A 17,098-nucleotide genomic window follows, 5' to 3' on the forward strand; every position below is an offset into this window, starting at 1 on the left:
GCGGATTGCTCAGCGTGTTACTCTTGCGCTTCCTCCTGCCGGTCTTGGTTCGGGCTGGACTGGTGGCACGGGCGCGTCCCGAAGCCTGGCAAGATAGAATTTCCGCGAGGGTCTTACAGCGCTCCGGTGTCCTCCTCGCTGGTCCCAGCGAGGACAACTCGTCCTCCTTCAGGACCTCTATCATGCAGGCGAGCCCGGGCGCCGCTGCGGCCCCGTCGCACCGCGTCAACCAGTCGAACCGCTCTCTCAAAGAGCTGCGATCCCTGGACCCAGGCCCCAGCCACGCGGTTCGCGGCCAGCGGCCCGTCTCTTCGGACCGCGGCGGTCTCCCGAGGCAATCCAGCACCGTGGACCAGAGGTGAGCGTCCGCCATGCCCGTCCTGCAAAACTCAGAGATGGCGGCCTCCGTTGTCGAGCCATCCTCCGGGAGCGCTCCGGCGCGCAGCACGCTCAGCGCCAAGTTGGAGCACGCGGCACGAAAACTGTCTTCGTCATCGGTCAGTGCAGAGGCCCTGTAAAGCCCGGGCATGGAAACTAAGGGGAGCAGCGACATCGTCTCCCCTGTGTGTCGGTGGATGACGAAGGCGCATGAGAGCTTGGAGGTGCGGCTGTGAGAGTCGTCATCCTTTGCGTTCTGGTACAGAACTCTGCAAGGATGGCGATCGGTGGAGCGGAGGTCTCTCAGGGAGTCCAACACGCAGACCAGCGCTCTGCGGACCACGACGTCGCGGACCTGCTTTCCTCGGGTCTCCCTCAGCCAGCTGTGGAGCGGCAGCCACCCGGCCCCCGACGTGGTCACCACGTGCATGACAGTCGACCCCGCTCCTCCCGCTTGCTCCAGCGCGATGCAATCGAGCTGCGGGTAGTGCTGCCCGACCCCCGGCGAAAAGACCTGTCCTTCGTCTTTCAGCCTGACCCTCCGCCTCGCTCTGCATTGGTTCCCGTAAGCCCTCGCGGCCTCGTGCAAGGTTTGCTCCAGGTGTTTGTTGGAAACCAACACACTCAGGACGACGGAGACGTCCCCGTGGAGCGAGGTGCGCACCTCGCGCACCCTCACCAGCGGCTTACTCTGTGTCCTTTGGCTCGTCATTTCGGGTCCGGGCGCGGCCCTCAGCTCGTGAAACAGGCAATGGTTCCTCACGAAGCCGTAGAGGGGTTCGGGCATCCTCAGCTCGAAGCGGTCGGTCGACGGGGTCCACGACCAGCTCTCCAGCTCCGAGCCCACGTTGAAGTAGTAGGGAATCGAAACGCCTAGCCTGGTGCTCTGCTTGTCCTGATATCTCCACCAGAGCTTGAGGATGCTGGCATGAAGGTGAAGCTCCTCTTCTGGGTCGTGAGGCGAGCGCCGGGATGCGTCGGGACCTAGCGCTAGAAGTAGGTGCCTGGCCACGTCCCTCAACTCGCCGGGGGATCTGTAAAACGTGTAGCGCCTCCTTTTCGCCAGGCTGACGAAGAGCATTACGAAGTACGGAGTGTGGAGGGTGGCCAAGTGTTCCAAGCGCCGCAGGTTCAGCCCCACTTCTTGCGGTGCGCGGTTATCGCAGCGATCTTCCACCTCCAGCACGTGGCGACACAACGTTGGTTCGAAACGTATTTTCACCCCTCTGCACAGCTGACAATCTTTGCACTGGCCTGAGACGAAAAACGAACTTAGTCCGATCGAGCCCCTTAGGTCTTGCGGGTGGTAGAAGTATTCTCTGCGCTCTGCTGCGAGGCGGTCCCGCTCCCCCGGTGGAATCTCCCACGTAGCCCGATTGCAGAGGTAACAGATGGCCTCTTCGACGCATTCGAAGCAGTCTCGGTCGACGTGGAGTTCCAGAGCACCTGCGTGCAGTGCTGCGGCTGCCACCAGCCACTTGGAGACGCCGTCCTTTGGATCCATGGGCTCAGCTGCGCAACTGACAAAAAAAAACATAACACAGAGGAATGGTTGGGCAGGGGTGAGAGACAGAGGAAAGGACTCAGATGATGATGATGATGATAATGATTATGATTTGTCACAGACGCGGTTAGTTTTGTTTTTTTTCACTGCGTTTTTATAACTTTGCCTCGTCCTTTTCACTGGATCGCTTCGCGCTTCGAAGAAAAGTCTAAAAAGTCTGTTAATATCCCTCACGTGACGCCCGCCATGTAAGCATCACGAGCGCCCCCCTGTCATCTTGACTCGGCGTCACAGTTTGTAAATGTTCAGCGAGGTGTCGCCGTCCAACACTGTGTGCGTTACCATCAGTCTGTACTCTCTGTCTCTCGCGCGGTAGTACAGGGTGTGTTGAACGGCTATGGCGAGGCAGCAAGCCCCGTCCGTCTTCCTGAGAGCCCAGGTCCTGAACTGGTCCCGAAAGCCTTGCGGCTCACACACACGGCGAGACCTGGAGCCGCTGCTGAAAGGCGTGGGCTTCAGGGCGCCCAGGGATGCAGGCAGCTCGTACCAGAAAGCGGGAGATCCTGCCCGCGGGGAGCCCATCCTGCTCGAGGCCTCGGGGAGCTCACCGATGGCCGCCGCGGCGAGCCCGACATCTCCCTCGAAGTACGTGTGCGCGAAGCAGGAGGCTTCACCCTCGGGTGGCTCGGGCAGAGTCCCCGAAAAACCATCCACGTCTACGATGATGTAGCGCACGCCGAGAGTCTCGTTTTTGTAGTCTACGCTGCGGACGGCCGCGGGCAGCACGGTGACGTACCCGAAGAGCCAGGCCAGCACATCGGACTCGATCTTCACAGGGTCGGGCACGTGGTTGGACCAGACCACCGCCTGCATTCCCCTGATCTTCGGAACCGCCTTCATGCAAGCGCTCATCACGTCGAATGAGTTCCAGCGGAGGTCTATCACGCAGGCTTGCTCCGTTCTCATGCCGATCAGGTGGTGCTTGCAGGCGACGGCTTTCTCGCATGACTCCGGAGACACCAGGTCGAGCGCCAGGGCTTCTCCGAAAAGCCTGTTTCCGTATTCGGGCGTGGGTGCCGTGATGGCGCGCCCTATCACGTACAGGGCGCTGAAGTTGTCGCGGCCCGGGAAGAGCTCCAGGGTTATCTCCTTGGGCAGCGCGCTCTCGAAGCAATGCTGCTCTTCCTCCAACGAAGCCGGTCCCCGTCTCTGGACACGAAAATTAAACTGGTCCACCACACAGAGGGGTCTCTCTGCGGTGCATCCGAAGTGGGATGGGCGTGATTTGTACACGTACAGTCCCGGAGGCAGGGTCCTGGAACGGTCTACCTGGTAGACCAACACAGAGTCGCAGCATTTGGGGTATCTCGCGCTCCGGTTGCACATCAGCCACCTGTACGCCGCTGCCACCGGCTCCATTTCGTACGCCCACAGGACTTCTGACTGGGCTCTGGCGATTTCGCGGGAGGAGCCCTGCCCGCCCGGTTTGGTGGCGCCCCGTCGGCGGCGTTCGGGGTTCGGAACATCTGCGCCGTCCCCCCCTCTGTAGCGCTGTTCCGCGGACGCGCTAAGCCGTTGCGCGCAAGTGCAGGGCCCTTCTTTCGTGCCATGTCGCAGCAACGCGTCTACTGCATGCCTAAAGTTGAACCTGTGGTGGGAGCAGTTGGTCGTGCCCTCTCCGAGAGACCTCAGGCTCACGCCTTCAGTTCCGGGGGCGTACAGCACGCCGCCGATCACCGGCACGGGGTCTAGCGCCAAGGCCCTGTACAGGGAGCAGCACAGCTCCCGCTTCGCTTCCATCGTGGACTGAGCTTCCTCGGACGGCGGAGGGGGCCACGGGTGTTACGTCAACGATGTCGCGAGGAGGGGGGGAGGCTCCTCAAGAGGGCCCTCACGACGCCTTTGCAGGGAGGGTACCCGTCGAACTGTTGATGGAGTGTAAAAGAAAGCGTCAGAAGGCCTCGGTGGAGGCCGCTCTCAAGTCTACGAATCTATACAGGAGAGTTTCCACGATCAGCTACGTCGGCGGAGCGTCCAAGGTCGGCAGAGCGAGGGTCGACAAGCGGTCGGGGTGCGCAAAGTGCCTGTCGTGTCTGGTGACCTTGGTCAAAGGCAGCAAGCAAAGGAGCAGAGCCGGCGTCAAGCTCCGATGTCCTTGCGAAGCCAGGGTGTGCGAGACCTGTTTCGTGAATGACCCACACTGGTACCTGACGGAGCCTCACTTCAGCAGCTGCCCGTCCCTCCGCGGGTTCATCTGTTCCGCGTGCGCCTGTTTTGCAGGACTCGTCGAGAAACCATGTTGCCTCTGGATGTGCCCGGGCTGTTCGGACGGGGTCCGAGAGAAGGGCGTCTCCTGCTCGCTGTGCTCAAAACCCGTGCCTCGCGGGAAGCCATCCGCGCGTCGCTCCCTCTGGTGCGAAGCGGCGGATCCGGGTCGACGGGCTGCGGAGCCTCCCTCGGACGCCCCATGTTTGGACGAGGGCAAAGTCTCAGACGGCAGGGAGCTGATCAAGGCTCGCGTCTTGGAGCGTGCGGCAGAGAGAAGACACCTGTCGTCTGCCGACCTCGCCGTCCTCTTCCCGGAGTGCGAGCCTCGGCCGGGCAGATGCTCGTGCGAGGCAAACGGCGACCCCAATCCCATGTGCCCACGCTGCACCCCCGTGCTGGCCGTGTTGGAGCTGCTGGCCAGGAACCCGAAACCGCTCATGGCATCTTTCGCGGAGCTCGCGGTGCCGGGACGAGCCCTGGCCCGTAACACGTACGACAGGGCCCTGCTCACGGAGATGCTGAATGACAGAGGGCTCCCTAGGTGCGCTAATCGCAACTCCTGCAAAGGAATGCTGGTCAACGTGCGGACGGGCCCCTTGACGACTCTGATGTCCCCAGAGGCTTACAAGCAATATGTTCTGGAACGAGATAAGGTGCAGCGCTCGGGCGACGGCGAGTCGAACATCGTGCCGCAGCCTTCCTGCTGCGTCCTGTGCCTGCTGTTTAATCAGTCCGCCGCGGTCGCGCAGATGTGCGGTTCGCAGGGCCTCCGGCTCGAAACCCCCCGCACGGACCCCGTGTACTACTTCAACGTGAAGTTCGCACCAGACGTGGGCCTGCCTGAGGTATCGGTGAGAGACTACCAAGGGTTCCTTGTCAACTTTCAAGGTTCCGTGGGAAGCTACAAGCCCGCGTTCTACTACAACTGGAGACACATGCTGGAAATGTTACACAGAGACGCCTCTGGAGCAGTGACCCTCATTCACCCCGGACAAAGGCAGCTTTAGACTCTTCGAGGTACGATAAGCTGTGCTCGAAAAGGGCGACTGTTTTGTAAAAGAAAAAAAAAAGAGAAAAGCCAACCGTTGATCAATTAGGATTTAAAGTATGAACTCACTTACGTGGTCCTGAGCTCTAAGCTGTGCGATCCAGGTTCAGCAACACGAAGCCTTGTGAGATTCTGCAAAGTGGAAAAAGAGGGGAGTATGCAAAGGAAAGATTGCCCTCCTCTGTGTTGCTCTTTGCAGCGTGACAACTGGCTTTGCACGGGCCCTTGGTAGAAATCTGCCACGCTGCACTGAGTCTTAATCTCTGTGGTTGGACCTCACTGTCCTCTTTGCCCCTCCCTCTTTCCCTGCAGCGGGTGTGGGGGGGCTTACAATCAGCCTCCTCCTCCTTCAGAATGAAGGCCCCACCTTCTAACGTTTCCTCTTTTTCTTCCAGTGTCCTCCTTCTCCCTCTCTGTCTGACTCTGCCTCGCTGAAGTCTGACGGGAGTGCGGCGGACCGGAAACGGAAACTAGACCAGAAGATTTGGATCACAGGCCCTTTAAAACTTGTTCCGTGCAAACCAAGAGAGGTCATAGTAACCTTACGCGAGTTTAACAAAGACTGGAGGGAAGTTGCTCCGTGAAGAGCGCGACAGTTCGAGAGAGAGAAAAAGAAAAATCAATCCTTCTGCCATGGAAAAGTACTGGAAGACCAGCTTTTGCCTGGGCAAGGGGGGCTTCGGCAAAGTGTTTCTGGGAAAGAGGCGAAGCGACGGGATTTCCGTGGCCCTGAAGATTATCCCGCTCTCGCGTACGAGATGCTGCGAGGTTGATGGGACCAGTAAGCCATTCGAAGCTGTCGCCTTGGAAATGGTCTCCAAAGACCCTCCGTTTCCTGGGATCATCCGCATGCTGGACTTTTACAAGACCCCGTATAATTGGGTGATAGTCACGGAGAAGCCAGAGAACACGCAAGATCTGTACGAATACATCACGATCAGTAAGCGTCTGCGCGAGGACACGGCCAGAGAATTTTTAGGTCAGGTCATCCAGGCCTTGCTCCACTGTCACAGCCGCGGTGTTGTGCACATGGATGTAAAAGACGAAAACCTGCTGGTGGACCTGACGACGCTCGAGCTGAAACTCATCGACTTTGGCTCCGCCGAATTTCTTGAACCCGACAAAGTGTACGACATGTTCCACGGGACTGCGGCATATGGGCCCCCCGAACGGCTCACACAAGGATGCTACAAAGCTCTTCCATCTGAGGTTTGGTCGTTGGGGATTCTTTTGTACGACATGGTGCACGGGGACATACCATTTGGAAACGACAGGGAGCTCCTACTGGGCGAGCTTAGATTCGAAAAAGACCTCTCTGAGGACTGCGTGGCCCTGATAAAATGGTGTTTGAGCAGGACGCCCGAAGAGAGACCGATGCTGAAAGACATACTGGCCCACCCTTGGATGCTGAAGCGAGGCTCGGAGGCGCACGAAGGCGACGCCACGGCTGGAGCCCCGAAGCCCACGCGAGGGGATCTCCAGCAATCGGAGCCCGGCTCTGCTCTGGCGGCCCGAGCCCACGATGTCGACACGCCGACCCGTCGAGGGTCCGTCTCGTCCGTGGGAAACGAAAAGCAGCTTCGTCCGGCGATGGCGACGCTCTGCTCCGAGGGCTTCGAATCAATCTGGAGGAGATTGCCGTCCTTCGACCGACTTCCCAGTCGTCAGGGGAGTATCGCCGCAGAGACAGGACTTACCGAGGCTCGTTGCCACTCAGAGGTCTCGCAGAGCGGAGCGCATCGTCCGGGTCAGGGAGAGCTCCCAAAAACGGAGTAGGATGTAGGATGTTGAACAAAATGGCTAACTGCTCATGTTGTATAGATGCCAGTTCCATGATAACTCAATAGAGCTTGTTCCCTGATGCCTACTGTACAGTTTTTTTTTGCCTTGTTCGAATAAAAGTCAAACTGGAACCTCAACGTTGCATATTCGCTTTCTTTTTTGCTCATGGGTTTTGTCCCAACATGACTATTTGAAGAGATATTTTTCTAATTATTGGATACATCACACAATCTCGGTTTTTAAAGATTGAAAAATTAAAAAAAAAATACATTGGTGTGTACATTTTTAATCGTATAATGGTCAGTATATACACATTAGATAAAGTGATTACCACACACAAAGGTTACATGATTTTGGTCAGCATATACACAGGTTAAATGAAGTGATTACCATATACAAGGAATGGCAGCCAGAGCTGTCTGCTGTGACGTTACTTTGATGACCCAGACCTCCCGCTCGCCGTAGCACCAACAGAGTGGGGTGGAAATGAAACGGTCCAAAGAACCTTCATGCAGCTCTACTCAAAAAGAAAAACAAAAACAAAACAAGAGTGTGTTGGAAAAGTCAGCAGAAGTCGATGGTATTTACTTACCAAATACCAAAAGAAACACAATTAGTTGTAGCGTTAGATACAAGGGGGCTTACAAAGAGGCTCCGGCCCAAGTTTAGGGACACTGACCTGAGTTCTGAGACTCAGACCATCAGAGGAAGCTTTGGACCCTAATCTCTCACAAAAAGAGTCTCAGTGAAAATCTGCTAAAAATGTATACTAAAAAAAAAAAAAAAAGTTCCACACGCTCTCTTGTAGGTCCGTTCGACCCCAACACTAACTAAAACTAAACAGTAGCTCCGCGCACTGTCTCGCGGGGTCCGTGAGACCCAACGCCGACTGGAACCAAACAGTGGGTCCGCGCGCTGTCTCGCGGGGTCCGTTAGACCCCGAACAGAATTGGAACGAAACACAGGCTCCGCGCGCTGTCTCGCGGGGTCCGTGAAACCCCGTACAGAATTGGAACGAAACACAGGCTCCGCGCGCTGTTTGCACGGTCCGTTAAACCCCGAACAGAAGTGGAACGAAACACAGGCTCCGCGTGCTGTCTCGCGGGGTCCGTGAGACCCCGTACAGAATTGGAGCGAAACACAGGCACCTCGCGCTGTCTCGCATGGTCCCAGCGACCCCGTCTCGATTTGGAACCAAACAGTGGCACCTCGCGCTGTCTCGCGTGGTCCGTGAGACCCCGTACAGAATTGGAACCAAACAGTGGCACCTCGCGCTGTCTCGCGGGGTCCGTGAGACCCCGTAGAGAGTTGGAACGAAACACAGGCTCCGCACGCTGTCTCGCGGGGTCCGTGAGACCCCGTACAGAGTTGGAACGAAACACAGGCTCCGAGCGCTGTCTCCCGGGGTTCGTGAGACCCCGTACAGAATTGGAAGGAAACACAGGCTCCGCGCGCTGTCTTGCACGGTCCGTGAGACCCCGAACAGAATTGGAACCAAACTGTGGCTCCGAGCGCTGTCTCGCGGGGTCCGTGAGACCCCGTACAGAGTTGGAACGAAACACAGGCTCCGCGCGCTGTCTCGCGGGGTCCGTGAGACCCCGTACAGAGTTGGAACGAAACACAGGCTCCGAGCGCTGTCTCCCGGGGTCCGTGAGACCCCGTACAGAATTGGAACGAAACACAGGCTCCGCGCGCTGTTTGCACGGTCCGTTAGACCCCGAACAGAAGTGGAACGAAACACAGGCTCCGCGCGCTGTCTCGCGGGGTCCGTGAGACCCCGTACAGAATTGGAGCGAAACACAGGCACCTCGCGCTGTCTCGCACGGTCCCAGCGACCCCGTTTCGATTTGGAACCAAACAGTTGCACCTCGCGCTGTCTCGCGTGGTCCGTGAAACCCCGTACAGAATTGGAACCAAACAGTGGCACCTCGCGCTGTCTCGCGGGGTCTGTGAGACCCCGTACAGATATGGAACGAAACACAGGCTCCGCGCGCTGTCTCGCGGGGTCCGTGAGACCCCGTACAGAGTTGGAACGAAACACAGGCTCCGCGCGCTGTCTTGCGGGGTCCGTGAGACCCCGTACAGAGTTGGAACGAAACACAGGCTCCGAGCGCTGTCTCCCGGGGTCCGTGAGACCCCGTACAGAGTTGGAACGAAACACAGGCTCCGCGCGCTGTCTCGCGGGGTCCGTGAGACCCCGTACAGAGTTGGAACGAAACACAGGCTCCGAGCGCTGTCTCCCGGGGTCCGTGAGACCCCGTACAGAGTTGAAAGGAAACACAGGCTCCGAGCGCTGTCTCGCGGGGTCCGTGAGACCCCGTACAGAATTGGAACGAAACACAGGCTCCGCGCGCTGTCTCGCGGGGTCCGTGAGACCCCGTACAGAATTGGAACGAAACACAGGCTCCGCGCACTGTGGCTCCGAGCGCTGTCTCGCACGGTCCGTGAGACCCCGAACAGAATTGGAACGAAACACAGGCTCCGCGCGCTGTTTAGCGGGGTCCGTGAGACCCCGTACAGAATTGTAACCAAACAGTGGCACCTCGCGCTGTCTCGCGGGGTCCGTGAGACCCCGTACAGAATTGGAACGAAACACAGGCTCCGCGCGCTGTCTCGCGGAGTCCGTGAGACCCCGTACAGAATTGGAACGAAACACAGGCTCCGAGCGCTGTCTCCTGGGGTCCGTGAGACCCCGTACAGAATTGGAACGAAACACAGGCTCCGCGCGCTGTCTCGCACGGTCCCAGCGACCCCATCTCGATTTGGACCCAAACCGTGGCACCTCGCGCTGTCTCGCAGGGTCCGTGAGACCCCGTACAGAGTTGGAACGAAACACAGGCTCCGCGCGCTGTCTCGTACGGTCCGTGAGACCCCGAACAGAGTTGGAACCAAACCGTGGCTCCGCGCGCTGTCTCGCGGGGTCCGTGAGACCCCGTACAGAATTGGAGCGAAACACAGGCACCTCGCGCTGTCTCGCACGGTCCCAGCGACCCCGTTTCGATTTGGAACCAAACAGTTGCACCTCGCGCTGTCTCGCGTGGTCCGTGAAACCCCGTACAGAATTGGAACCAAACAGTGGCACCTCGCGCTGTCTCGCGGGGTCTGTGAGACCCCGTACAGATATGGAACGAAACACAGGCTCCGCGCGCTGTCTCGCGGGGTCCGTGAGACCCCGTACAGAGTTGAAACGAAACACAGGCTCCGCGCGCTGTCTTGCGGGGTCCGTGAGACCCCGTACAGAGTTGGAACGAAACACAGGCTCCGAGCGCTGTCTCCCGGGGTCCGTGAGACCCCGTACAGAGTTGGAACGAAACACAGGCTCCGCGCGCTGTCTCGCGGGGTCCGTGAGACCCCGTACAGAGTTGGAACGAAACACAGGCTCCGAGCGCTGTCTCCCGGGGTCCGTGAGACCCCGTACAGAGTTGGAAGGAAACACAGGCTCCGAGCGCTGTCTCGCGGGGTCCGTGAGACCCCGTACAGAATTGGAACGAAACACAGGCTCCGCGCGCTGTCTCGCGGGGTCCGTGAGACCCCGTACAGAATTGGAACGAAACACAGGCTCCGCGCACTGTGGCTCCGAGCGCTGTCTCGCACGGTCCGTGAGACCCCGAACAGAATTGGAACGAAACACAGGCTCCGCGCGCTGTTTAGCGGGGTCCGTGAGACCCCGTACAGAATTGTAACCAAACAGTGGCACCTCGCGCTGTCTCGCGGGGTCCGTGAGACCCCGTACAGAATTGGAACGAAACACAGGCTCCGCGCGCTGTCTCGCGGAGTCCGTGAGACCCCGTACAGAATTGGAACGAAACACAGGCTCCGAGCGCTGTCTCCTGGGGTCCGTGAGACCCCGTACAGAATTGGAACGAAACACAGGCTCCGCGCGCTGTCTCGCACGGTCCCAGCGACCCCATCTCGATTTGGACCCAAACCGTGGCACCTCGCGCTGTCTCGCAGGGTCCGTGAGACCCCGTACAGAGTTGGAACGAAACACAGGCTCCGCGCGCTGTCTCGTACGGTCCGTGAGACCCCGAACAGAGTTGGAACCAAACCGTGGCTCCGCGCGCTGTCTCGCGGGGTCCGTGAGACCCCGTACAGAATTGGAACGAAACACAGGCTCCGCGCGCTGTCTCGGGGGTCCGTGAGACCCCGTACAGAATTGGAACGAAACACAGGCTCCGCGCGCTGTCTCGGGGGTCCGTGAGACCCCGTACAGAATTGGAACGAAACACAGGCTCCGCGCGCTGTCTCGTACGGTCCGTGAGACCCCGAACAGAGTTGGAACCAAACCGTGGCTCCGCGCGCTGTCTCGCGGGGTCCGTGAGACCCCGTACAGAATTGGAACGAAACACAGGCTCCGCGCGCTGTCTCGGGGGTCCGTGAGACCCCGTACAGAATTGGAACGAAACACAGGCTCCGCGCGCTGTCTCGCGGGGTCCCAGCGACCCCGTACAGAGTTGGAACCAAACAGTGGCACCTCGCGATGTCTCGCACGGTCCGTGAGACCCCGAACAGAATTGGAACGAAACACAGGCTCCGAGCGCTGTCTCCCGGGGTCCGTGAGACCCCGTAGAGAGTTGGAACGAAACACAGGCTCCGCGCGCTGTCTCGCACGGTCCCAGCGACCCCGTACCGATTTGGAACCAAACAGTGGCACCTCGCGCTGTCTCGCGGGGTCCGTGAGACCCCGTACAGAGTTGGAACCATCAGTTTCTCTTTGAAAGCTCAAACACGAACCTGTTTCTGTAGATCCATGACATGTGGGTTACAGTGGGCCACAGGCTGGTTTACCTTCTCCCTTTGCTGCGGATCAGCAGCACCAGTGTTGCTGGCTTGTGACTGTGGGGCAAGTAAGATTAACTGAATATCAAAAAAATAAGTTGTTTTTTTTTTTTTTATTTTTTTTTTTTTTTTTTTTTTTTTATTTTTTTATTTTTTTTTTTTTTTTTTAACTTGTCCTGTCCAACAGCTAGGCAAACAGATGAGAGCTGAGGGCCTCTTGTGTTGGACATATTTTATTCTAACAAGAGGGGTTATTCATCTTCAGACAAACCAAAGGTATGTCTGAATAAACCCCTTTTGTAATTGAGGCCAAACTTTATTAATTTCAATCATGTTTGAAAAAAAAAAAAAAAAAAAAAAAAAAAAAAAAAAAAAAATAAGTTGTTTCAAAGAAGTTGGATTTGACGAACATCCCACGTTGACCAACCTCAGAGTTCTTCATTGTTTTGGTCCTCGCCTCGTAGTTTAGCATGTCAAACGGGTCGAGCCACTCACCGTTGACTGTCTGTCCGGAATTGGACAGAACCAGACTGCAGGACAGCAAAAACAACCAGAGCATCTTCTCTGGAGACCAAATTGGTTTGAACTAACTAGCTAGTAACGGAAGAAGAAAACTATGGAAGCCGAAATTGCTTCCGGTTATTTTTTTTTAAAAAAAAAGCAGCAGAAAACCATTTAGGTTTGTTCATTTGTTTCTCTTGACCTTTCTTGATCACATAAAAAAAAGAAACGTAAACACAAACAGTACACTTCGAAAAGCCTCAAGGGTGATGTAGAAAAGTGAATGCTAAAGAAAAAAAAAATACTTGGGGTCAATCGCACCCCATGAGCCAGCGGGTGGGAGGGAACCGGAAAAGCGAGAGCCCCGGTGGTGGGCCATGAGAGAAGAGTGAATGCTAAAGAAAAAAAAAAATACTTGGGGTCAATCGCACCCCATGAGCCAGCGGGTGGAAGGGAACCGGAAAAGGGAGACCCCCGGTGGTGGGCCATGAGAGAAGAGTGAATGCTAAAGAAAAAAAAAAAATACTTGGGGTCAATCGCACCCCATGAGCCAGCGGGTGGGAGGGAACCGGAAAAGCGAGAGCCCCGGTGGTGGGCCATGAGAGAAGAGTGAATGCTAAAGAAAAAAAAAAATACTTGGGGTCAATCGCACCCCATGAGCCAGCGGGTGGAAGGGAACCGGAAAAACGAGACCCCCGGTGGTGGGCCATGAGAGAAGAGTGAATGCTAAAGAAAAAAATAAATACTTGGGGTCAATCGCACCCCATGAGCCAGCGGGTGGAAGGGAACCGGAAAAACGAGACCCCCGGTGGTGGGCCATGAGAGAAGAGTGAATGCTAAAGAAAAAAAAAATACTTGGGGTCAATCGCACCCCATGAGCCAGCGGGTGGAAGGGAACCGGAAAAACGAGACCCCCGGTGGTGGGCCATGAGAGAAGAGTGAATGCTAAAGAAAAAAAAAAATACTTGGGGTCAATCGCACCCCATGAGCCAGCGGGTGAAAGGGAACCGGTAAAGCGAGACCCCAGGTGGTGGGCCATGAGAGAAGAGTGAATGCTAAAGAAAAAAAAAAAAACTTGGGGTCAATCGCACCCCATGAGCCAGCGCCAATCCCCTCAGTGGCCACACAAAAAAAAAAAAAAAAACTTGGGGTCAATCGAACCCCACGAACCAGCGGGAGGAAGGTGGTTGCTAAAAAAGTGGCGCCCCTGGTGGCTGAGGGCAATAAAAGAGAATGGGGTATTAGTGACCCCTAGAGGCAGGGTATAGAAATGAACGGTGGAAAACAAGACCCCTGGTGGTCGGGGGGTATAACTAAAATGGAGAAATGGCGGCCTCTGCTGGACGGGGACAAAAAAGAAAAGGGGGGTTTGGCGCCCTCTACCAGTCGGGGATATAGAGGGTGCCTGAAACGTACAAAAAATTTTTTCAGGAACTCGACCCTCTTCGATTGCGGGAGGGTGTAGGGGGGTGTACCTGTCTGGGGTCAATACCAAAGGGGGGTATGCGTTTTTAAAATGACCCCCCCTCCTTACTTTTTTTTTAATCCATGCTTTTCTTTCCCCCTAAGACAGCACAAGGGTTAATTACCGGGGCCGACCGGACCATAGGATGGACCGTGCATTTCCCGTCTCCGGCTGGAAGAGGGCGCCAAGGTTCCCAAATTTTGGCTGGAGTAGGGCTTCACCTTCAAATCCTAACTGGCCTGCGCCTCCTATGTACGACGGGTCCCGGCCTTATTTTCCACAGCCCCGCTCTTATGCAGCAGCGGTCCGGGGCTCACCTACCAGACGAGCGACAAGATTTGGACCCCCAGCAGATGTTAGGCAGGACCTCCGGCGACCTGCAGATGAAAGACTTGGACAGCTTATCCGCAAATTACATGCTGTAATTAAGATGGTGCATCACTTACAAAACGTGACCATCACGCCGGACAGACCAGAACCTCTGATGATCGCTCGCATAGTGGACTCATTAACCTCACTGATTAAACCCGCTGATCCCACGGATGATGTGTTAGACCTCATTGAGGGCAACGCAAAAAACTGGGGACAGAACACACTGCAGATCCTCCAGGATCACTACCAAAAGAGGCTGGAGAAACTTTTACAGGATCTCCCCGGTGATTTAACCCGAGATTGGAGGGAAGCCTTCATCGTGGCGACACGATGGGCTTGCAGAAATCTACCTCGGATCACGCAGGATGTTCTCGATCAGGCAGAGGCCCTGATCATCACCTGCAGATCAGACTCGGAGCGGCGAAGTCCAGCGGCTACGACACCACCCCCCGGCAGGGTCTGATAGCCGCCGGGGGCCGCGCACATCAGGAGGAAGAAAAAAGAGGACCCGTCAACCTGAGCGGGTCTCCATGAGCATTCAAGCTGAATGTTACGAGGCCACAAACCGATCAGTTGGAACTATGACGGACATGAGACCAGCTTGGCCTCCAGATGCAGTTCCAGCAGCCGCTGCCGAGAAGCAGCGTGGACCGCGAACGGCGACCCGCCGCCACCCCTTCGTGGCGCGTGAGGAATTTCTCCCTCAGATTGTGGGGATAACTTCACCCTCTGCTCCCAGACCGGCAGCACGGGCGCCACCTTCCCGAATTTCAGCACTGGACAGCTCCCAGGAGGAGGAAAGCTCCGATAGAGAGGAGAACCGCGGCGGGGAGGTTCTTCACGAGGAGGAGGAGGAGGAGGAGTTCGATAATGAATACGACAGCGAGGAAGATGGGGATGAGGCGGACACGGACGCTGACCCCCCAGCTTCAGGTAGTTCGGGGCTGGATCATATTGTAAGGCCTGGAGGGTTGAAAGATGGGGTAAACAACAAAAAATTGAATGAGGGTATTGAAGGGCTAGAGGAATGATCTGGGGAGAGCGCACGCACACCACCAAAGAGGACCCAAATTCTTGGCCACAATGACAATTTATTCCGATGGAAAAAACATATGAATGGCCAAAAAGTTCCAGTTAAAAGACACTTAAAACAAGCATAAAATGCGTCTAAAAATTCTAGGCACGGATTAAAACAGTAAAACACGATAAAAATCCCAGGAACAGTTGAAAAAGGATAAAAGAGACCTAAAAGTCCAAAGAACAGTTAAAACTGGTTTAAAAATGCAGCTCAAAGGGGGGAATCACTGATCCCAAACCAGGAGACGTCTCTCTTCCCCCGACGCTGTTCCGAGGATCCCTCCAGTCATACACACAAAGACCTGGGGGGCGGGCTCCGTTCCGCCTCTGGGGTTTGTGACCGGCACTCCTCCGCGTCACCTCCAGCTGGCTCTCCTGGACACGCTGGAATCTGTGGAAACAGGCAAGCGGCAGCACGAAAAGCAATTCCTGATGCAGGCTGCCACTAGCCCTCCCACCTATTTCCACCAGTCTGCTGAAGCCCGTTCGGCTACTTACACACAGGCAGGGTCCCTGCCCTGCCCTTGCGTGTCGATCGCTCTGCAGACTGATGGTCCCAGCGCCCAGCGCTCTCAGAGTGTGTGTCCCGATCACAGCGAGTCTTCCCGACGTCTGGCGGTCCCGGCGTCCCACTCGCGCCCCGCGTGCATGCGCCTGCTGTCGGTGTGCGACTGCCTTTGGCTTTCCTCCTCAGGACTTTTATAAGTCCCTCCTGATGAGGAGCAGGTGCGGTGGATCGGCGCGCTATGTTACAAGGGGGGTGTGTCCATAGAAAGCATGCAACAAACAGGTAGCACCACAAACATGCAAAAGAAAAACACCCTACAACATGCAATCCCCCCACATCATCACAATATTTCGGACAGCCCGGGTGTGACAGAATGCCAGGAGGACAGCGCATCTCCAGCTTCAGCGGAGAAACGCTGTATTACAGGGCTGGAGCTAGCAGGTGACGGTGCTGAGCCACCAGTAGCCCGTGTTGACTTACCTGCCCCAGAGCGGCAGGTTTTCAAGGTAAAGCGTCACCCTGAAACAAACAGAGAATTGATTGACTGGTTTCTGGAAGTGGAGAAAAGGTGTCTTATTGTTGGTGACTCAAATTTATCCAGAATCCCTGAATATTCCATCCCAGATCTACAGATTGAGAGGTGTCCAGGTGCTAATTTTCGCCACATGCAGGCTTTATTTGAGATAGCCCACGTTCCGTGGGATTTGGTGGTTCAGAATGTGGTCATTGCAGCCGGCATTAACGCCAAAGGTCAGAACATTAAAGAAACTGCAGTTAAACAGCTCCAGCGGGCTCTGAAGATGGCTAAACACAGATTTCCATCTGCTGTCATCTGGGTTCTGTTGGAAAATATAATCTGTCGCTTTGAGATTACCTTCCTTGTTGCATGTTCAATAAAGTCGAGAAGAAGAAAACCACGGGATTCGGCCGGATTAAGTTTAACAAATTTATTCCCTAACAATATTTCTAAAAACAGAGTAAAAACAGATCGATCTGGGTGTCCAAAATCAAGGCCTGCAATACGCAAGAGGTTACATTCCGAATTCACATGCAGCTTGTCTGGAGACACAGGAAAATTCCTTGAGTTCAGACTTTTAAGCATGTGGTCAGAACATCCTCCCCCGGGAGCAAGATGGCCGCCGAATCTCCGCCTCTGGTCGCTGGAGATTGGCTGACAGAGGAGCCCGCCTACTTCCTTCAGCCCATGTTAGGAGTTACAGCATTTGGCCCTAGCTTCCTGCTTCAAACGTCCAGGGGGGTTATTTCAAAGACGAACATCTGTCCGACCACCAACTGTGTCCCCATGGGGGTCCAGCAGAGTCGCCCGGATCCTTCTCCGCAGGCAATCAGTCTCAACTCTTTGTCCTTCTCATGTGAGTTGACACCTCCAGGGTTTCCCAGGATTTAAATTGAATC

At 56.0% G+C, this 17,098-nt stretch overlaps 1 protein-coding gene and 1 pseudogene across 4 annotated transcripts in view; one reads left to right on the forward strand and one right to left on the reverse strand.

The window, feature by feature from the left end:
* LOC144990071 (uncharacterized) overlaps positions 1 to 12,459 on the reverse strand; it is a 30,723-nt gene extending 18,264 nt beyond the window's left edge. Inside the window, exons 1-3 of one of the 3 annotated variants that reach the window (XM_078942611.1) lie at positions 12,187 to 12,362; positions 11,715 to 11,816; positions 7,371 to 7,497 (exon numbers count right to left, since the gene is read on the reverse strand). In XM_078942611.1, coding sequence (XP_078798737.1) covers positions 7,371 to 7,373 — 3 coding nt within the window. In that variant the 5' untranslated portion in view covers positions 7,374 to 7,497; positions 11,715 to 11,816; positions 12,187 to 12,362. Of the gene's footprint in view, positions 1 to 7,370; positions 7,510 to 11,714; positions 11,817 to 12,186 lie in introns of those variants that run through there. The other 2 variants (XM_078942608.1, XM_078942614.1) reach the window with 2 other exon arrangements.
* Positions 5,647 to 7,060, forward strand: LOC144990073 (serine/threonine-protein kinase pim-3 pseudogene; annotated as a pseudogene). The gene has a single exon (XR_013654005.1). The product of XR_013654005.1 is annotated as a serine/threonine-protein kinase pim-3 pseudogene (transcript).
* Positions 12,460 to 17,098: the final 4,639 nt, after the last annotated feature.

This window comes from Oryzias latipes, chromosome 2, assembly GCF_053564925.1.
Source record: "Oryzias latipes strain Hd-rR chromosome 2, Olatipes_Hd-rR_3.1".
Classification (NCBI taxonomy): domain Eukaryota; kingdom Metazoa; phylum Chordata; class Actinopteri; order Beloniformes; family Adrianichthyidae; genus Oryzias; species Oryzias latipes.